Raw genomic sequence first — 23,583 nt, forward strand, 5'->3', positions numbered from 1 at the left:
ACTTACCTTCACTTTAGTCACAAGCTCTGATATATATGCATTTACTGTAAGTACATGTAGGTGAGAACCAGCCATTGTATACATGAAGTTCAATAATCATCTTACACAACAGTTTAGCAATTGCTGTAAGTTAGTTTCAGGATGTAAGCATCATTCATGGTGAAGTTAAGCACAAATATAAGATTGTTCATGGACCGTATTTGCAGTTCAAATCCTTTTCTAAAAGCAAGCATTAGTTAACAAGTTAAAGTAACACAGAAGATAAATATTTGCAACCTTTCTTACCTCTTAATTTAATACCAAACATTGACCAGACATCCAAAAATAGGCTTTTCAGCTGACAGCACATCATTTTGCTTATTTCATTTCTTCTAATTCATCAATTCTCCTTTCTCAAAAGTAAATCACTTCCTCAAAAGCTATGGTTCTGGTAGACCTGCTATCCTCTGTCCCAAATTTCTCAGTGTGTGGAATGTCTTCATTGGAATTCTGCTTAGACAGAATATTAATTTTCTCCTCTCCACAGGAACCTATCATGAACTTTAGAAAGTTGTATGTATGTATGTATGTATGTATATATATATATATATATATATATATATATATATATATATATATATATATATATATATATATGTAATATGGTTTCACTTCATATTGCTGAAATGCTGAAATATCTAATTTCAGCATTTCGACAGTATAAAGCAGAAACCATTAAAAACACTGACACCGCACAACCACGAAATCACAACATCGAACACACAGCATACAGCACACAACACACAAACCATAACACCCACACAACAAAACACTGACATACAACACAACACCACACGGACACACACCTACACTGCAAATATGCAGGGGGGCAACCCCCCTGCACCCCTACACCCCCCACTTATACATACTAACTCTGAGATCACACAGACAGTTAAAAAAAAAAAAAAATCACACACAGCCAGCACACACACTCATACCCCACCTCCCTACCCTGACCCACTCGTACAAGTTACAAAAACACTCACGCACGCTCACTTTAAACTGCAGACACCATCCTAACTGAGCACTTCCGTACGATAACGAAAATGCATAAGCGTGGATTCGACATAGTCCTATTTGCGATTATGCACTTTCGTTATTTAGCGGTTAAAATAGCCATGCCAAAGCTTGCCTCAGACAACAATCCATACTCACAGTTCCTTACTCTACTATCCCCACTGGCTAAAATCTTGCAACATGCTGTTTCTGAATTATTAAAACCTAATCTTGACCCCCTTTGGTTTCTTAGCCAGTCAAAATTAACATTTGGAATAACTACAGTGTTGCTACTGCAGTTATTACCCTAACTGAAAGCATAGTTGGAACAATGAAAGACAGGGACTTCATGGGTACTGTTTTCACTGATCGTTTCCAGGCCTTTGATTCAGTTAGCCACACTAGCTATATAGTAAAGTCCTTCTCCTTTGCGGGCTAAGTTCTTTTACCACAGAATGTCTTTTTCACTACCTTCAGTGTTGATAGTTTAGCATAAATAGTAAGTAAGGCTGCTCTTGACTACAAGCAGTACAATTTGCAATTCCTCAGGGCTTCATTCTAGGACCACTTTTATTTATTAACACAAAAATGCCCAATGCAACATAAATATGCTCTTATATCTCGACAATATTATATATGTGTGCCTGAAAATACCACCCTCAAAACTACTACTCTTAAAATGCCACACAGCAATGTCATGCTGTCAGACAACTAGACCATGAAATCAACCTTAAAATCATAGAACATTCCTGGTCCTGATGGAAAACTTTAAAATAGTGTCCTAAAATACTTCACCTCCTTTATCGCCCACATACATAAACTGACCCACAAAAATGCAAGACTTCTACAGATCTGTTCTTCAAACAACAATGTACTTATGAGTATAGCAAAGCATTCTATTTGGAAGTAAATGTGACATCATATCTTTGAATCCACTCTCCCTGTTAAAGAAGACACTTCAAAATGCAACATGCATAAGTTTCAAACCAGGAAGAATAAAATCCACAGATTTTATTGCTGGGGCACCTAAGAGACAGCAACACTGACTCACCATCAGCAAAGAGCAGCTAAAAATGAAATAATATAGCAATAACCCACGCCTGGATGTGGGTAATGCTGGATTTACCCACGGTTGGCGTGGTTTGGTCCCGAGGACCCGAGGACCAAACAAAGCCAACCGTGGGTAAATCCAGCATTACCCACACCCAGAAGTGGGTTATTGCTATTATACAATGACATTATTTAAGAAAAAAAATAATTACATTGCATAATGCCTCCTTGCTGCCCTTCCGCAGCTGTCTGGTATTCAGCGGAAGTTCTGATGTACTGCGCATGCCTACGCAGTACATCAGAGCTGTGGGCAAAAGCAACGGAGAAAGCAAGATCTCCGTTGCTTTTTATTGTTTCGCTATGTTAAATGGGTTTAACATAGCGAGACAGCTTTAAAAAAAGCAACGGAGAATCTCCGTTGCTTATTTTAAAGCTGTCTCGCTATGTTAAACCCATTTAACATAGCGAGACAGTTTTTTAAAAAGCAACGGAGAAAGCAAGATCTCCGTTGCTTTTTACAAACTGTTTCACTATGTTAAATGGGTTTAACATAGCGAGACAGCTTTAAAATAAGCAATGGAGATCTCCGTTGCTTATTTTAAAGCTGTCTCGCTATGTTAAACCCATTTAACATAGCGAGACAGATTTTAAAAAAAAGCAGGAGAAAGCAAGATCTCCGTTGCTTTTTACACACTGTGTCGCTATGTTAAAGGAGTTTAACATAGCGAGACAGCTTTAAAAAAAGCAACGGAGATCTCTGTTGCTTTTTTTAAACCTGTGTCGCTATGTTAAACTCCTTTAACATAGCGACACAGTGTTTTAAAAAAGACTTATACTAATGGAAAAAGTCTGGGCGACCGGACTTTTTTCCATTAGTATAAGTCGATTTACAACGTGCACGCTGACCAATCAGCATGCACGTTTTGGAATATTAATGGGGGGGGGGGTCATGGTATAATGATCATCTCAGCACCATTACTTTCAAAAAACTATTTACTCATGATATTGCAGTTCCTTTAAACATATGTTAAGTACCAAAACCTTCCATCAAACTCTGTGACCATTACTTTCTGTTTCTAAGTCCATGGCTGGTCACATTACTCATTGTCTCATGTAGTCAGTGCTTTCATTTTCAGAGATCCGCTGATCTAGAATAGTTTCCAAAATTTATTTGAACACACAACCAGGTGCTCTACCTTTTTTAAATAAACTTAAAAGCCATCTCCGACAAGAAGCAATATATCGCTGCTGTTGCATTTATTGTTCCACAGTCTGGATTTGAATAATATCACGCTGGTGTCTGTGTTAACAATATTAAAGTATTAAATAATGTTGCTGTGCACTGTTTGAAATTAATACTATTCTCATATATTGACTGGCCTCCTATTATGACTAACACTGTATGTAGGTCATGACTGAAAAAGGGTCCTTGTTTTCCAAAGTACATAAAACATTAAAAAAGAGATTATAATGTTCAGCATCCAGTGTCCTTAAGAAGAAGTACTATTGGTCAGACAGGTAAAGGAACATTCCAGGAAACCTCTAGCATTACCAGAGCTACAAAATTAATCTATTCAGACACTCAGTTTTGCTTTGCTTTTAAAGGGTTGAAATTACAACTGACATATTTGCAGCATGTTGTAACTAGTACTGTTTCAATGAAAACACTATAGTCAAGGATTAAGTAAAAATTATGACTAAAGTTCACTTAAAATGCACATAAAGAAGTAAATAAAAACAGCTCCACAACTGGAAGGGATGAGATTGTGTTCTGGTTGAATCTCACACAGGGTGAAGGCAGTGGTAATGATGCTAGTACATTTCAGTCAAACAAATACCAAATACTTGCCGCAAACAGCTGTATAGATTCACAAAAACGTCTCCTTCCTACATGTGACATATAACATCAGAAAAATCTACCATTCTTTAAAGAATATTTATAAAGCTGCCAAATAAATATTGTACACTGTAGAGATTCAATCATCTGAACTAATTGGGACCTAGGGTAGTTCAGATCATCAAACTGTTTGAATAATCAAACACATAATTGAACCGGATAAAAAACTTCTAAAATCTTGTTTTTTTCTGCATGCAGGAATATACTTTTCAACCATTCAGCAGTTCCAGTGGACAATAAAGTACATTTTTCACACACTAGCTGGTGATAAGCTCAAAAAACATGCTCAAGTGAATATGTACAATGTTTACATATTCAGACTTTATGATTTTTCCTACCTGAAAACTTTGGAAGGCTGGTTCGGATACCTGGCGTTCAGATAATCGAGGCTCTACTATATATATATATATATATATATATATATATATATATATATATATATATATATACACATTAAATGCTCAGGAGTTTTGTTTGACTCAGTAGGCAACCATTCTTCCATCTTTGGACTAGCGGCATTGCAAAATTCCAGTTCCAATAGATTACAAATGCAAGCTTGTTTTTTATCATGAGAACAAGACACTTCAGCTGAGATGAAAGGCAGACTATTACATTCCAGTAAAACAAATAATGATAAAATGAAGTAAGACCCTATATTTTATGAGAAAATCAAGTCTTTTGTGGCATAACATAAATAGTTGATTATAGTGGCAAGCTAAACATTACACCTGAGCAGGATCAAATGTACTACACATGCACATCCGTGTACATTACACCTGGGCAGGATCATGTGTACGATGCACCCAAATCTGTATACATTACACCTGAGCAGGATCATGTGTACTACACGTGCACATCTGTATACATTACACCTGACCAAGATCTTGTGTACTACACACTCACATCTGTATACATTACACTTGACCAGGATCATGTGTACTACACATGCACATCTGTATACATTACACTTGACCAGGATCACGTGTACTATACATGCACATCTGTTTACATTGCACCTGAGCAGGATCATGGGTACTATGCACTCACATTTGTATACATTGTACCTGAGCAGGATCATGTGTACTTCACACACAAATCTGCATACATTACACCTGACCAGGATCATGAGTAGTACACACACATCTGTATACATTACACTTGACCAGGATCATGTGTACTACACACGCACATCTGTATAGATTACACCTGACAAGGATCATGAGTAGTACACACACACATCTGTATACATTATACTTGACCAGGATCATGTGTACTACACACGCACATCTGTATACATTACACCTGACAAGGATCATGAGTAGTACACACACACATCTGTATACATTACACTTGACCAGGATCATGTGTACTACACACGCACATCTGTATACATTACACCTGACAAGGATCATGAGTAGTACACACACACACATCTGTATACATTACACCTGACCAGGATTATGTGTACTACACACGCACATCTGTATACATTACACCTGACAAGGATCATGAGTAGTACACACACACATCTGTATACATTACACCTGACCAGGATTATGTGTACTACACATGCACATCTGCATACACAGTGCAGCAGATGAATTTTCTACTCAGGCTCCTCAAAACAAACTCTCCAGGCTGACTGAGTCTTCTGGACAAAATGGAAATTTCTAACTTTTCCCAGCATGCAGAATTTAACACAAATACTTATGTTCATCCTTTAGAAAAATGCTAACATGATATGCTCTGGCTAGGCACCCAATGACGGCATCCTGGAAATCCACACAATAGTATTGAAATGGTATTAAATGGCTATATTCATTAATAGGGAGCAGCAGAGAAGCAAAGGGTAACACAATTCGCCAACCATTCAGAACTGGGCTTCTACAAATACTCTTAATCCCTGACCACTCTATCTATCTATCTATCTATCTATCTATCTATCTATCTATCTATCTATCCTTTGTTGACAGGTTAGTTCCACTAGACTGGTGGCCTCTTTTCAGGGGAGCCCCAAGGTGGTACTTCTACTGAGAGGGGGAGTTTGATTAGGGCATCAACAAAATTCCCCTATTCTTTTCGATAGGTGCCAGGGGGTATTTTACATCTACCTGACCTACCATCAACTCAAGCAGCTGGGATGTCAGTTTAATGTCTTATTGATAATGTATGTAGAAATACTTCCTCTTAACCAAATGATCCTTTTATATGGTTTTAATTTTATAAAAATGCATTCATTCTAGCCATGGAAAGGGTTTAAACTTCCTGACAGTTTATTCTTGGTGCCAAACTGCCAAAATGGTAAATTTTATCACATCCATTTCTTCTTGCTGCATACTAGGTTGAGGGTTGCGTAATTGTTATGGTATTTACCTCACAGATATAAGGCACAGGGTTTGATTCTAACTGTGAGAAGCATGGCTAGGTTTAAAAATGGTAAACGGGGTCATTAGCACCTATCAGAAGATGAGTTGAATTATAACCTATCATACTACTATAAATACTATAGATAATATAACATGCATAATGGCAAATCCACATTACCACCCATATGTTCTTCAGCATCATATTTTTAATGTAGCTCCTGTTATACAGGTAACACATCCTACAATTTTGTCTTTAATAAGCTCTATTAATCTTCTGGCAGGGTCTCCCTGACTTTAAATACCCTTCCTTCCTGCAGCTGTCTGCTGCTCTTTTTTTAAGCTACATCACCATTCACTGCACATCTGTACATTAATGTCACACAGGGGAACAAGTACCTACTTGCCAGCATTTCACAATCTGTTACAATGTAGCTATGAGGCTTGCATACCTTAATGCTCCTACCCTGAGACACCTACAGGATTCTTTGTACAGAGAACATGAATCTTTCCTGCTAGGAATGGTAAATGTGTTATTACCTATCTATCTATCTATCTATCTATCTATCTATCTATCTATCTATCTATTTATCTATATATCTATCTATCCATCTATCTATCTATCTATCTATCTATCTACTTGTTATTTAGGTAGATGAACTAGTCAAAGAAGGACCCCTTTTATCCATTATGCAAGCCAAAGTCGTATATGAAAACATACCATAAAAACATGATGCACTACATACACTTTTTTGGTACTAACAATGAGAAACTGATATGTACAGTCAACAATGTTCAGAAATAAGTGAGACAGGCTAAGAAATATTTATTGGTTTAGCATCTACACTCAGCAGTACTAGTCACAAATGAATCTGCCCTCTTTTGTTTTATGCTGTTGGATTAATACCTATGCTGTAGATTTTTCTAGCAATAGCTCATCTCTACATAGTGCAGACACAGAGCAGATTTGCTACAAGACCATCCTATTTCTGAGAAATGTGCGAATAAAACTTTTAACCTACAAGACTCATGAACAGTGAAAGTACATTATTACTTTACTATTACATATTTAGTCTGAAAGTTTATTTTACAATACAGCTAGAACAATGGTTTCTTGTAATGCAGAAAACAGAGTATAACCAGGTTGGAAATTAATTATTTTTTTCACACACTTACTCTCAACAGGGCTCAGACCTCTGGCCGCAGAGATCATGGAAAGGGTGGGGCTGCTGTGCACAGTACGTAGATAGTGTTCCATGTGAGGGCTGATGTATGGATGGTGAGGGCTGAAAGCTGACTCCCCAGTGCCTGCTGGATGAGGTGAAAGCCGAATAAGGGAGATGTCAGATATAACAGGGCTGCCGGTCAGAGCTGGAGGCCTATGACATAAAAAAACAGACACAATACTTTAATCAGACAGAACAAATTTCAGAACACACACAGGAGAAAAACATAAATAAGCGGTACGTGGATTTAGGTTTTTGCTTTTCTGAGGAAACCTTTTATTAAAAGTAAAAAAAAAAAAGAAACAATATACATTTTAACTTGGTAAGACAATACGTAAATGATCATAACTGTGCCTGAGCAAGTAACCATTAGAAAGTCATTTATGTTATACTGCAGCTCATTCAAGGTTTCAAGTAAAATAAGATGTATGATCTTCTCAAAGAATATTTCTAATAAGAAAAAAAGTTTCTCAGTTGCTTTTGGCATACCTCCTAGCTTCATAGATTCTGGTTGTCAGAGGCAGACAACAGTAATGTAAAAGGATATAGATTAAGTCTTCTAGACAGTATTAGGTAACTCAGAACTTCAGATAAGATCAGGAATTTCGAAGCAGCTTACAGATATGAACCTTTTGGCTGACAGATGGCAGAAAGTTTGGTATCTGTTTCAAAGGTTGATTAAAAATGTAAACAAGTCTCACATATCTGAATAATGTAATTAACACAGCAATCATACCAGAACTGTAAGAAAAGTAGTTGGGTAAAACCTTCAGTGGTACAGTGATATATGAATATAGAATCATTGAATCATAGAAAACACAAAGTAACTGGGCTATGTGGCTATTTGCACTTTGCCACTTCCCACCGTTGGACCTTACCTTGCTTTTCCAAGGAGTAATAAGCCAGTCAAGCTGGGATTGAATTCTTGAACACCCATCCTATTGTCTAATACACTAGAGAGTTGATTATCTGAATGTTGATTATCTGAAATGTCAATTATCTGAATGCAGCCTTTCAAAGTTTTTGGGTAGGAAAAATCTGAATATGTAAATGTTATACAAGTTTACTTGTGTGTATTTTTTGAGCTTGTAGCCAACTCATGTGTGCAAAATATTATTTATTGTCCAATGGAATCGCTGAATGGTTGAAAGGTGTATTCCCTGCATGCAGAAAGAACAGTACTTTATAAATGTTTTATCTGGTTCAATTATATGTTTGATTATCCGAACTACCCTAGGTCCTAATTAGTTCAGATAATCAACTCTCTACTGTACCTTTTTAAAGGAAGAAGGCATGTCAAACTGCTTAATCGAGAGTGACTGTTTGTTCCAGAGAAGGGGTAGTCACTGCATGATGAATCTATATCCACTGTGATTTCTTTATTTGCCAAAACAGGTTTAGACCTCTGGTGTTAATGTCTGACAGACTGTTTGATTTGTGGTGGTATGAGAGGTCTTGAACTGCCACGTTCTGAGTGCACTGAAAAGCAAGGCACAGATCACAGGACACTGACCACAGGGACAGAGCCTCTGGCCGCTCCTCATACCTCTCAACTGTTCACATTTTTGCCTCATATTTTGGCCTGTTCATCATAAAATGTGTGGTTTCAGGCAAATCACTGTGGACAGTAGTCACTAAATAATGACATACATTTGAGTTTCAGAGTTTATATCCTTCAGAAAATGCACACCAACACAAATCCTGTTATTCTATCAACCTAAGTTTATACAAGTAACGTTTAAAATTTGTCCCTGTTTTTGGGCCTTTGCCCCCCTCCCCCGATTATTTTAGGCTTTGTCCAGATTTCTTCAGCTAAGAGGTTAAGAGATATGCCTCTCCTGGTAGCTCAGGTCTTTTAGGCCCATGATCTTTTTGTTAGAACCTTTAGGTTCTCTTCTACTGATATTTCTATTAAGATACATCTCAAAGAAGACATCGTATCCAGTGATGGGTCTTGACAGTAGATGAATTACACAAAAACTTCCAACATTTTTTAGATAGCAAGCATGCAAAAAAGGTAATAGGGGATATTATGGTAACAAAATACTATTTCTGAGTTCTGACAATGTGACACTGAGCAAGGATGAAAAGAGAACAAGCTGCAATAGCAGTAGTGTATACACTGAAAGCCTTTTTTTTTTGGTCCTTAACTTTTAGCACCTCAGCTTCGAATTGAGGAGGCCAACAATTTGGGGACGTATACAGAGCATTAGATAGCCTAGCTGCAGTTCTGCAACCAAACATAAATGCATCCTTCATGAATAAATCTGCTTATGTGGTTCAAGACTGAGTTACCAGGGTGTGCAGCACACAGCATATGTATGGTAAGCAAGTGCGCACACATTTTTGAACAGAGTTAAAAGCAAGGCCGAGTGACTAGAAATTGTTGTACCGTTATGCTTGCTTCCTGACAGTAAAACCATCCGTTCATCCATAACTTACTTTTTGCCTTTTTTTGCACATGAAATCAGGGTATCATCTCATGCTATTTATCAGATATGCATGGTCTGTCAATGCTCTACAGTCCCTTGATCACAGGTTCGTTACGGTTTGATTCTACATGTGCACTCTTGTACCAGTGGTATTTCGTGCTCCAAAGCAGTGAGGATAATTCATGTTTAACACCTTCCAATATCCTGAATTACACAAAGTAAAATGGACACAACAGTGGAGTATGTACATGCACACCCATTGACTGCTCAGCCCTTGCTTTCTGGATTCCAGAAGACATTTCTGGTGTTGCAATCACCAAAACCTCTAACTATGCACTGCAAAATACTGTATTTGCCTTGTGGCAGGAGCAATCCATCTTGCACAATGCCATAAGACCTTTATGAATCCCACCTTGTGTTGTCATCACACTCTCTTTCTCTGAAAATCACATCTCAAAGTGGTGCATACAACCTGAAACAAATATGAGTCACATAATGGACATTAACTAAAATACAAAGTTAGTTTAAATATGAATTGTTGCACAATACATAGAAAATATAATTGTCAAGCCAACAAATGAAGGAACAGTTATTCTTTCACAGAGTTTATGACCCCTCTTGGGTACTAAAGATGATAAACTCCCCTATAAGACTATACTCTGCTTCATGAGGATTGCTGTGCCTGAAATGTTTCACTCTTCTTGATTCAGCATGCAGCGTGGCGCTTTCCTCTGTCTTATGCCACACTATTTTCCAAGGGATGAAAATTAAGCATTAATTAACCCTGACCATACCTAATTAATTAAGTGAATAGGACAGGTTTTGTAATAAAGAGTCACAATTAACAAAAAGATGATAGCTCCCCAAGGAAAGTGGATCACTTATTTGCTGTAAACATTTACCAAGTTTCCAGTTAGTGCATATGCCTAACCTACTTTTCTAAACTGCAATTTTTTTTATATAACTGTCTTGTGTTTGTAAAAATGAAGTAGATGGGGTAGTATGTACAAATTTAACATTTCACTATAAGGTGTGTAGTAGTTCAATACACTGTTCTATGGGGAAAACATATTATTCTCTATTTACTGTGCACCTCAGGCATCTGTTGATGTGTGAAAGCTTCATATACTAATAATTGCAGCCCAGAGATGTGAATTAAATCAAAAGATACACACCTTGGTATGTTTGTACCACTTAAAATAGTCCTAAGTAGGTTTCTGGAGAAGAAAAAGAGCTGAGAGTGCAACCGTGCATATGCAAAGATTTATTGTATGGTTTGGTAATCAGTCCATGACAAATATTTATGTTATTTTATTTATTTCCCCATTGTTCACAGTTTTTTAAAGCAAACATTAAAGTTGTTTGTAATACATGTAATAATCTGACCATACCACAAAAATTAAACAAAAGTCTTCTAATAGTGAAGTTAAGACCTAGCAAAAACTTTCTACAGTGAGGATGTCGCATATAAATCCCAGGGTTAAAACATTAACTGCATTGTCACAGAGGTGGCATTCAGTGCAAACTACATCCCAAATCAAGTAACAAATTTAAACATGTAAATCACCTCATCCTGCTGTAGACACAGAGATAGACGGAGACACATGGCATACAAAAACAAACCACAGTTCAAACAGAATAACAGTTTCAAAACATTAACACAACACATGCTACCACAGGAATAACACCTAAAAGCAAAGAGACAAGGGATTCCATTTATGGAAATTTACAGTTTATGGCACTATACAGCTTCTGATACAATGATTTCTAGACAATGGCCTACAAAGCACTTGAGGCTTCTGTTCATTTGTCAGTAGGGGGATCCTTCTGTATGGAATCTTCAAGTGTGTTCCCTCTGTCCTTGTAAGGTTTTGCTGGGTCTACCAATTTCTTTGTGTGTGTGTGTGTGTGTGTGTGTGTGTGTGTGTGTGTGTGTGTGTGTGTGTGTGTGTGTGTGTGTGTGTGTGTGTGTATTTTGACTTTGCCATGAGTTGCTGCCCCATACAGTATTAGATCCTCTGTCTTGTTCCCAGTGAGTACAACTATATTTGCTCCAGCTCTTCCCACAACCCTGAACTGAATTAAGCAAGCAATTAAGAGAACAAATGAATTTAAGAATGAATGAATGAAAGTGTTGTAACCCATGACTAGCACACTTCGACTGTTACTACATAGAACTTCCTTCTGATTGACCTGAAAATGCTTTTTGTCATCTTATAGATGAGTACACTCAAAAGTATGCTGGCTAGTGTGACCCCAGTTTTTCCTGAGACTTCAGTGTCAGTAAACCACCTGGGTGTCTATTAATGGGATTAAGACAAACATCTGCCTCAACATTAAGTATGTGAGAATGCTCCTTCCTTTCAGCTCTCTACCATCAATGTCCGCTAATGTATGTGCCTCCATTATAGATATGAACCTGCATTTGAAAATACTTCTATATTTTTCAGGTAAGGAACCATTACCATCACAAAATGCTGAAAAATTGAGGCAGTGACTTAATTTTACTTCTACATTTTTTATGACGCTGTCCATAAGTAAATGCATAGTGTACAAATAGAGGCCTACTATTCACCAAAGTAAAGGCAGTCTTGAATTTGTACTCCAGGGCAGAAATATAGTAGCACTTTATTGAAACATTCAAGGTAATCAAAATTTAAACAATATATTTAAATATGCTAGGCCAACCCAAATTAACTGCCAATCAATCTGAAGATGTATGGAATCTGTATAAAGCCCTTAAACCTGACAGCTGTATATGTTTTTGATATGCCAAATGCACAGTGTCATTCTAGTCCACTGACGCATGCCTCTCCAAAACAAATGAAAATTAGCTTTTAGGATCCTCTAGTTAAACTGTAAACTCCAGGTATGAGTAAGAATTATATGTGGATTACTGAGCATAACTTCAGGTTTGTGAGTTCTCAAAATAAATTTCACAATATCTACTTCTTAAGCTTCACTTTTGAGGAGAATTTCTTGAAATTAATTTCTGGAAGAAATAAACTAGCAATAATCAGACAGTGAGTTATAATCCTCTACCCATTCATCCACGTTTTTTTCCTATTTTTTGCACAACAGGTTGGGGTGTCACTTCAACAGTGACAAACATCTGGAACCAAGGTTTACACCTCCAGGTGGCTAACTCTGCCATGGTAGTTCTTCCACACCACACCCATATGCACACTCATACCTATGGCCAGTTTAGAGTGTCCAATCCACATACTGCATTGTCTTTGGAATGTGGGAGAAAACTGGAGCACCCCATGGAAAGCAATGCAATCACAGTGAGGACATGTAGACTCCACACAGAAGGCAACCCAGCAGAGAATCGAACCTGGGAACCTCTTGCTGTGAGGTGGCAATGCTATCTGTTGTGCCACTGTGCTGCCCATATTATGATAAGAATGCATGGATAAGTATGGCTATGAGAAAGGTCAGGGACAGTGAAAACATAACCATTGCATATAAACTAGTAGATTTGTTGTTAATTATTGAGTGTAATCAAAGCAAATCCTAAACAACTAGTTGTTGACAAATGCTCTTACTGCAATCGCATTCAAATTTTTACTATCAAAATGCACCAAGACACATGAAAAGTACATGTTGCTCTCATGGTAGGAATGCAACCTTTAATTAGAGGGAAAAAAGATGATAATAGTCAATCATAATGAAACATTTCGGAGAAGTCTACAGTAAGGAATATGGATTAAAAAAATTGTAAAAGCTATCATTAATATTTCTGTGAACTGGATAAGTATCTGAAAGTAAACTTCTTTCTTACAGTAGTGCTGGTTAGGAACAGAAGAATATCACTTTGACTAATAAAATCTTTATTTTGATCTGGTTATGACAATAAAGTGCACTTCCAGTTACTGTTATCTTGCAAGGTGGATATAGTCATCCTATTACCCATGCATTCATCAAGAGAGCCAGCAGAATACACTATACTGAAGTGATCTAAGCACTTTTAAAAGTGGTTAGAAGTTTGAATAAACTAACTGTAAAAAATGTTTGTATAAGAACACTATGAAGCATACAAAATCATAATATATGTCAGTATGTAAAATAATTGAATGCCATTTTTTTAGTGCATTTGAAAACAGAAAACTGCAAAACACATCAAACCATTTAAGGTGTATCATGCAAAATTTACAAGATAACTAATGTACACACCCAAGCAATATGGTTATCTTCCAAAATCTACTTTATCCTGTTATGGACTGCAGGGGAGTCAGAGCCAATTCAGACAAGCAAAATGTGTGAGGCAAATGATCATTCCTTTATAGGATGCCAAACTATTACACAATGTACATGCACATGTACCACATAAATACAGACAGGCAATTCAGAGGATTACAATTCGTCTACTAGTATGTATTTGGGATATGTAAGGAAATGAGACTCTGGCAAAAAATCTGGGAACACAAGAATAAAATGCAGATTCTGTACAGAAAGTACCCCAGCGAGGTACAGAACCAGAAAACTAAGCACTGTGAGGCAGCAATGCTAACTTTTATTCCACTGTGCCGCCATACAGCATGCTTTACTTAGAAAAGAGTTAAATAAAATTCATATGAAAAAAAAAAAGGATAGTCACTTACTTTACATATTTATTTATCTATCCCCAGCTGACCGAGTAAATCCTACTAGACTAGTGGTCTCTGATCTTTTTTCAGAGGAGACACAAGGTGATATCTCTACTACTACGGGAAATTTGGCCAGGGCATTAGGGAAGTTTGCCTACTCTTTTCAATAGCTGTCATAGGATCTTTTACATCCACCTGAGCTGCCACCAACGCAAGCAGATAAGGCCTTGGTTTACATTTCATCCGAAGGAAGACTCACTCAGGAGTACAGCACCCCCTAATTCTGCACTAAAACATTAACAATCCAGTCACATGGAGTGGAATTAGAACCCACAGTCTTCCAGAAGCAAATGTGAGTGTATTACATATTGCACCACAGACATTGCAAGAATGCATATAGTGACAAATTAAACTGATGCGATAATTAAGGCAGGTGAAAGAAAAAAACAAAGTGTAGTAAAAGAAAGGCTTTTAGAAGTACAGATAGAAGATATAGCTGGCCAGCCAAAGAAAGCAGTTAAAAATCTCAACCTGTAACAGTATACTTAATGGAAAACATCAGATTTTTAGAATGGCACTTTCAATCCCACTTAAATAATACCAATAGATTTTGCTTTTTAGGACTGGTAATGAGCTAGCAAATTACAAATACATTCTCTTCTGAGATATATGGTGTTACAATTCAGTGCTTTACAAACTAGATTTACAACCAGACACACAATGTATCTTTTCTTGAAAAACAGTAAAGCATTCTTCACCCAGTTGAACTGACAAGAAGCAAAACTGTAAATGTTACTTGAATTATACAGGCAAGCATGCCAATTACACAGATCATAAAGCGAAATGATTGATATTAATTACCTTTTTACAAAGATTCTGCTGCCGGAAGGAGTACACTGTTAATCCAGTAGTGGGCACAAATCCGAATTCAGTAACTGGCATAAGATGGATTCATTATGAAGGTCTTCTTGGCTGTCGAACCAGTCTATGAGGTGTGACATACTCTGATTATATTTTGCCCTGAGGTATGTGTCAAATGCTCAAATGCTCACTACAGTATCTGCCAACTGTCTTTGATGTTGAGAGCTGTTGAGAACTGTATTCTATCCTTACATTAAGTTCACAGTCTGTTAAATCAGTTCCACCGTCTGAGGAATGACACGTTGAAGGATATAAAGTTCTGTAGTACACAGACATAGCCTTGAGGCTGTTGACAACAGTTTCATACCAAGGAGAATATAAAAGATACCCATTCAGATATCATTTCAGTCTCCTTTCAGTTTTCAAGAACACATTTTGTTAGAGAAAATTAATCATTGCTGGAAAGGAAATGTAAAGAAATGGTGACATATCTCTACCCTGTGGAGGCAAGACTTCTGATAAATGAGGGACAGAATTGTTTTTGTAGTGATTTACTATCCCTCTAATTTCCACAAAAATGTGTCTTGCAGAGCTGAGTTTCTAAAGCTTCAAAGCTCACATCGAATCCAGCAGCTGCCAGCAAAGAGGTTTCATCAAAATATGGTTGTGATGGGGTTAGAGAAAGGGAATGCATTCAATTAGACCTGCCGATCCAGGGGTAACCAGTTTTATTTACTGCAAAACAAATCCCACTACAAATGCAAGGCAGATGCCATAAAAAAAAAATCAGCGAACACCTCAAGTATGGGGTAGGAACAGTTTGTTTCAATTTCCCACGGTTTTAATAAGGTTTCCTGAGAATGAAATTCTATTGTTGTTATATTTTTTAATCTTATTCTATTTTACTTATATTTACTTACATGGAAATACTGCCTGTAGCCCAAGTGCTTTTGCAGTTTTTACTTAAGGTAATGAATTTGCAGTGAAAAGGAAGTTTGGCCATGTTAATGAGGAAATTCCCTAACTGCTTATTAGGTATGTGTGAAGGAGCAAGGTGTCAGAAAAACAAAAGGAGTGAGGGGTCTGAGAAAGGCAGTTATCTCATTACTGACAAATTAAGAAAGTGTGAGATGTATTCATTTATTGGCATTTGTTTACCAGGGATATTCTGACTGGGCAAGACCTGCCCATTTCTAGTGGAGGCCTGGGGAGAAAAGCTCCATCAAATTATTAATGAGAAATTCAAAAAACACAGGGATCAATGCATCACAGTTCAGAAGACAGAAAGAGAGACGCATCTTTACATAACAGTTATAATAAAAAGAAAATATACACATATATTTACATAACAGAATTACAATAAAAAACAGATATTTGCATGAAGGTGTTTGCACACAATGTTTCAAATGGTGTACTATATTACCATAGCCAGGAGATAAGGTAAAATCTACCCCTTACTAAGAAAAGGGTGTTAACCTTTAAAGTCTATTCCAAATGTTAATACTAAATTGCATTTACCAGCTAAGAATAAGAAGTTGGGTGCCATTGCTTATGGGAACTGTAAATGGTGTTACTACATCCACGAAGGTTTGCTTTTGGTTTTTAGAACACCTGAACGGGATGACTTACTGTGTTGTACATTACTTTTTGTATACACTGTAGTAATTACTACATTAGTATGACTACTGGAAAGCTAGCTACTAGAATAAGGGAACATTATTATGTTGTTAACAGAAAAGATATGAATAATCTTTTATAAAGGCAAACACTTGAATGTTCTGGGCTAAAGGTTTTTGTTTATGGTCAGTGTTCATGAACTATGTGATTACAGAGAGGGTGACTACAGGAACAGATTAGAAATTATGGAAGCTAAACAGCAAATTTGGTTACAATCAGATCAATATCCGGGTAGGAATGATAGGATTAATATTTATATTGAGAAAGATTTGATATTTAACATCTATTACATATCAATGAAATTACATTTTTATGTTAAATGAGTAAAAAAAAAAAAAAGATTTTTTACTACAATTTTATATGATGATTTTACGTGAATGCTGTACAGTGAACAGTTAGGTTAATCCAACTCCATTTGCTATGTAGTTAAAATGAGTTGCTGCGCTCTAGATTTATTCTGAAGAACTCTTGTACATATTTAAGAAAAAAGTACTAAATAAAATTTTAAGTTTTAGTTGACAGGTAGTGTTTTTTTTCAGACATGGTTCATATCATGATCCTCTTGTTTATTACTGTCGTTTACTTCCATTATACCATAATTATTCTGGGATGCAGGGATCAAGTATTCATATACGCAGATATACTCATCAGTTACAACACCTTGTATGACTGCTTACAAATCAGTTGTTTGCTTTGGATCAAATAAATAAATCCATACATAAGGAATGACTTACAGGTACATTTCAGCTTACTGCTGTGAAAACCATACAGTGCATCGTGGTGCATCTTCCATGCCCTTCAAACCTCTTGCCTCAAGAATCTGAGACAAACATAAAAAATCAGCAACCGATTTGAAATACTGGTCTTGTATATGTAGAAACTTGCTAGGACTGCAGGTTTTGCATTAGCATGCGTTTTCTAAAGGTTATGAAGACTGAAACTCATCTTTGTCATCATTTAGTGACTACAATCCATAACCCTACCAGAAAACCAAGAAAGCAGTTCTGCATTAGCACAGCTGTTCAAAAAACAGACATGTTAACTACCTGTTTAATGTTGTTTAGCTGCATTATTCTCACATTTCCCTCATCAAAAACAAACAGCAGCAGCTAGGTGTAACTGGGGAAATGTGGGACTTTTAATGTTTATGAGGCCTCCCAGACAGCACAATACCCTAGGCAGCTGCCTTAGTCAGTTAGTGCTGAATCCAGCCTACACACACATATACACACAAGAAAAAAAATTGAATTTGTTGAGCAAATTCCATAACCAGAACATAAACAGGCATTACTTATAGGAACTATGCTGCATCTTGCAAAGTCTGCACCCGATACCTCTGAAACAAACATAGCCAAGGGTAGTGTTGAGCTAAAAAGAGATCTGAAATGTCAAAGTAACTAGTTAATAATGCTCCAGCATTAAAGTACTATGATACAAACAACCAGTTCTGCTACAATTAAATACCAGACAGAATGGTATATAGTCTGTGATCATATAAGAAAACAGAGCATTGAGAGCGTCAAGAGTCAACAGTATTTTCAGAGGCACAAAAAAGATATGCTCAGATACAAAAGGACTGTTGCCAATCCTCCATGGAACTCCGATAATTCTATCAGTGTGATAAAAGGTTACAGATGCTTATGTGGAACAAAATATATTGCAGGTATAGCTTACACAAAAATTGTTTGCACAAGGCATCTACAACACTTCACAGAATGTGACTTAACCTAGAGAACCCCTGCAGACCAGGAAAGGAATTAGATTAAGAAAACTTATTGAGTATATTGCAGTTACCTGACATATGGGAAGAATTGCTGTCACTTGAGCTAAACTTCTGACAATGCAATTTTGCAACCTACCTTTAAACTAATGTATACATCTCAAAAATTGTAAAAGTTACACGGGAAGTTAAAAATCATAAGTTCTTCAGCACCCACTCATCTTCACAACAGTGATAATATATATTCAGCTAGACACAATTGATTATCATCATCACCAACATCACCCACCTTCTTTTGACTATTTTTTCTACATGAGGTTGTGATGTTCCATCAACAGTCACTCTCTCTCCTGCATTCACAGGTGCTCTCTCACCTCTTTGCTGGATAACCTTGATTCTTCTTACCTTCCTCCTGACTATCCCAAATCTTCTTCACCAGCTTGTCTTCTGCTTTTCTGTATATGTACATGAGCTTCTGGAAGTACTCCTTCCAGCTACCTTTGATGTCCTGTTGACTGGTGAGCAGGTTTTTGGCATTCCTTACACAGGGTGTCTATTTTTCATATTTCTGAACTTCATCTTTTTCTTGCAGCCTGACAGACTTTCTTTGTGACATCCACTGAGTTACTTTCAGAAGCTGTTAGGGCATCTCTTATGCCCTGCCCTTGCAATGGCTTTCTTATCATCTCTGTCAGTTAGCCAGTATTTCATTTTTGACTTACTTTTGAACTCTACCTATCTCCTCTTCTTCCTGGAGTGCTAGAGCCTTAAGTAATTCCTTGAACTCTTGTACTTTCTCTCCACTCAACTTCCAGGCCTTCAGCCTGGTCTCTTTTAAACTTAGAGTTTTTCTGACCACTGTGCTTTATGTTGTGTGATAACATTTTCATTGGGGATGACTTTGTAATCATTGATTCTACCCCAATGCTCTTTCCTTATAAGGAGGAAGTCTACCTGACTTGCATGTTTGCCACTTTTATATGTGATCTTGTGACTGTCTCCCTAGCTGAGACATGTGTTGGCCACCATCAAGCCATTTGCCATATGGAAGTCTAGAATAGTCTCTATTTTATTCTTGTTGCCCCACCCATGTGGACATAAGCAATCCTTGTATCCTGTTCTGTCTGTCCTGATATGTGCATTCAAGTAGCCCTGACCTTTGGCCAGTGCCTGTATGGATCCATGATGGAAGGTTACCAATCATGTTGTCCTGCTTTATCTAGTAAATCCTGCAACAGCTGTCTGAATACACTCTCTTCTTCACTATCACAACCCTGTCATGAGACATGAGCTATACTGCCTTCTTACACTGTAGTCTGATTTCTTATGACATCCCCAACTGTCTTCTGAAGCCTCCCCTTCACAATGTCCATACTATTTCTAGTCTGTCCCCTTCCTATGATGTAGACTCTGGATCCCAGCCAAGTGGCTATTTTGTACTGGTCTTCCATCTTGGATACAAACAGGCACTGGCCAAATGTCAGGACAGAACCTTGTACATTGTGCACTGGAGGCAAAGACATTAACCATTATGCCAATGGAGCTCTTGCACTTTCATATGTACTTTATTTTATGATCAACGCAAAGCTTAATGCAACTTTTCATGTTAGATTTACGATTATTTTGAAATGTGGCAGTTGCCTTGTTTTCCTTGAAGTAGGTCAGTTAAGTGGGTGGTGGCAGAGTGGTAATTAGATATGTATTTTTATTGCACATTCTTCATGCATACATGTATATTTTCTTCTCTGTCTCTCTCGCGTGCTCTCTCTTTCTCTGTGTGTATATATATATATATATATATATATATATATATATATTTGGTCATAAAGGTACTTTATCAAACAGCAATTATTTGGATTCTGAGGTCAAATTCCCTTTTTGTTGAAATTTTATTCTGTAAGAGTGGAGCTTTTAGTGCAAGATTGTTGAACAGTTTGACAGTGAAGTAAGGCAGTTCTTACTTTTCTGCATGTTGTGTAACATCAACAGTTTTATGTGTGTGTGTGTGTGTGTGTGTGTGTGTGTGTGTGTGTGTGTGTGTGTGTGTGTGTGTGTGTGTGTGTGTGTCCCTATCAGGTGACTGAGTTTTCAGAAACTTGAAATTCATATGGTCAAGACCATACGACTGAGTTTTTGAAAACGTGAAGCTTTTGAATGCACATCGCGGTATAGCGAGGATTAGGAAATTTACCCTTATCTCCAGTATAGTGCGATCTTGGAGTTGGTCTATATAATTTGCAGGGGGTGTGCGGGTGCAGCCCCGCAGATGGAATGTGCAGGGGGGCTTTCCCCTGCTTAAATGTTAAAAAAGTAGATTTCTGAGTTTTTTTTTAATGGTCAAGTTTTTGGAAACTCGATCATATGGTCTTGTTCATATGAATTTGACATAGATCCGTCTGGGTGGGATGCAAAGGGGCCTAACCCTGAAAAAATGTTTTCTTTTCTTGCTTTTGTTCACATGAGCAGACATTTTCTTTTGTTTAATTGTCTGTCAATGTGTGTTTTCGATGAAAACTACTACATACCTATATATATATATATATATATATATATATATATATATATACACACACACACACACACACACACACACACACACACACACACACACACACACACACACACACACACACACACATACAGAATCATAACCTTCAATTGTACAATGTTGATCCAACAATGAACAAAACCTAATGGTCAAAGAAGAAAAACATCAATCCACAAAGGATCAAAAATACACTAAACATAGACCTCTGCTTATTTTATATATATATATATATATATATATATATATATATATATATATATATATATATATGAGCTGATTATGTATTAGATGTACTGGCTTTTTCAGTCATCAACAGAAACTTACAACTTGGAAGAGTACTGCTCCCATGTAGATTTATACACAAACACACAACTACATATATATTAGAGACATTAAATTGGTGGACTTCAGGCCATACCTGTCCACTGACTCATTTTAACTAGTCCCTCACTGTGAGGACAGTGCTACAAATTCTACTCCTTCACTACCTTAATTCATAAAACAAAGCAAATCTGTGACAGCCTCAGAAAGAGACATATGATAATGCTGGTTTCTAATTTCCAGAATTATTTTTAAAATGCTCTGTTACTTTTGTCAGAAAGAACAATCTAGAAATTCACAGGTCCACTTACCCCCCTAACAAATATCAGGGATGTCATTGCACAATAGTGTTGTTTTACTAACAGTCTGTGCTCCATCATTTCTTTTTAATTTAAGAAAATAATATTAAATGTTAGTCTCCGCATATATAATGGTGCATTTTGCTTTATGTAGCTGCCCCATTCCTATAGTGTTATGTGCATATACAAATATATTTGTCATTGTTGCTAGGGACTGGTCAGAAAAATATGCAATGTACCCTGTCCTAAAGTAACTTAATGGGCCTATAATATACATACGTCTGTATGTGTTTCTATGTGTATGTCTGTGTGTGTGTGTGTGTGTGTGTGTGTGTGTGTGTGTGTGTGTGTGTGTGTGCATGTGCACGTGTGCATTTTGAATAATATGTGGGAGTTTGACACATTCTATATCTTATATCATAACATTAGGGAATTAATATTTTGACAAGTGGCACTGTCATGAAATCAGTTCCTTATTATTAGGGAATTGCTTTAGGACCTGCATATTTCATTTTGATTTTTTTTTTAGGATGAATTACTGTATTCTCATTTATTGTAAGGGGTCACAACAACTTTATAGACTCAGTCTTGGATTACATTAAGTTTATTCAGAAGATGATTTCTGTTTCATATGTACTGATGAAGTAATTTATTTGCTACTTGTTGCTCAGACACCATGAACTGTTTTTAGTATTTATTGGTTTATTTTTATTTTCATGGAGGTTCTCCTTTTGGATTCACAATTTTATAGCTTGCTTTACTTACCTTCTGAATAGTGCTTTAAATACATTCTGCAAGTTCCTATGAATAGTTTGCTTTGTTGGAGATTTTCCTACCCTAATTTTGAGGTGATTTTTATTGTGCTTTTTTAAACATGCTAATTATTTCATCATTTCAGCAAATTTGTGAGGGTTATGTGCATGTTTTAATGTTGCTTACAGGATACACAAACAAAATATAAATATAATAAACTATTATAACTAATACATGTATTTACGCAAAGGTTTTACATTGGCATGCTTTATTATTATATACATCATCATCATCAAATCCCTTTTTCTCATTTTCTACAAGAGGTCAGGGTGTTGTGTCAACTGCCACCATCTCTTTCACTTCAATATCACTCTACTACCTCATTCAACAGGGTGTTGTGTCAACTGCCACCATCTCTCACTTCAGTATCACTCTTCTACCTTATTCAACAGGGTGTTGTGTCAACTGCCACCATCTCTCTCACTTCAGTATCACTCTTCTACCTTATTCAACAGGGTGTTGTGTCAACTGCCCCCATCTCTCTCACTTCAATATCACTCTACTACCTTATTCAACAGGGTGTTGTGTCAACTGCTCCCATCTCTCTCACTTCAATATCACTCTACTACCTTATTCAACAGGGTGTTGTGTCAACTGCCACCATCTCTCTCACTTCAGTATCACTCTTCTACCTTATTCAACAATCATACCTGACTGTTGCAGGTATTCTCTCACACAATCCACCCACCTCTTTGCTTGAAGCACACATTGATTCTAGCTTGGACCTCCTCATTCAGACTTTCCTTCTCCTC

The 23,583-nt window shown here is 36.9% G+C and overlaps 1 protein-coding gene across 1 annotated transcript in view; it reads right to left on the minus strand.

Annotated features, from left to right (window-relative positions):
* The window catches only part of GLI2 (GLI family zinc finger 2), a 1,134,260-nt gene that overhangs the window by 307,346 nt on the left and 803,331 nt on the right, over positions 1-23,583 (minus strand). Inside the window, exon 4 of the mRNA XM_044060570.1 lies at positions 7,522-7,724. Within this exon, the coding sequence (XP_043916505.1) occupies positions 7,522-7,724 (203 nt within the window). The remainder of the gene's footprint in view (positions 1-7,521; positions 7,725-23,583) is intronic.

This window comes from Protopterus annectens, chromosome 2.part0 (genome assembly GCF_019279795.1).
Source record: "Protopterus annectens isolate FY-2018-M chromosome 2.part0, PAN1.0, whole genome shotgun sequence".
Classification (NCBI taxonomy): domain Eukaryota; kingdom Metazoa; phylum Chordata; order Ceratodontiformes; family Protopteridae; genus Protopterus; species Protopterus annectens.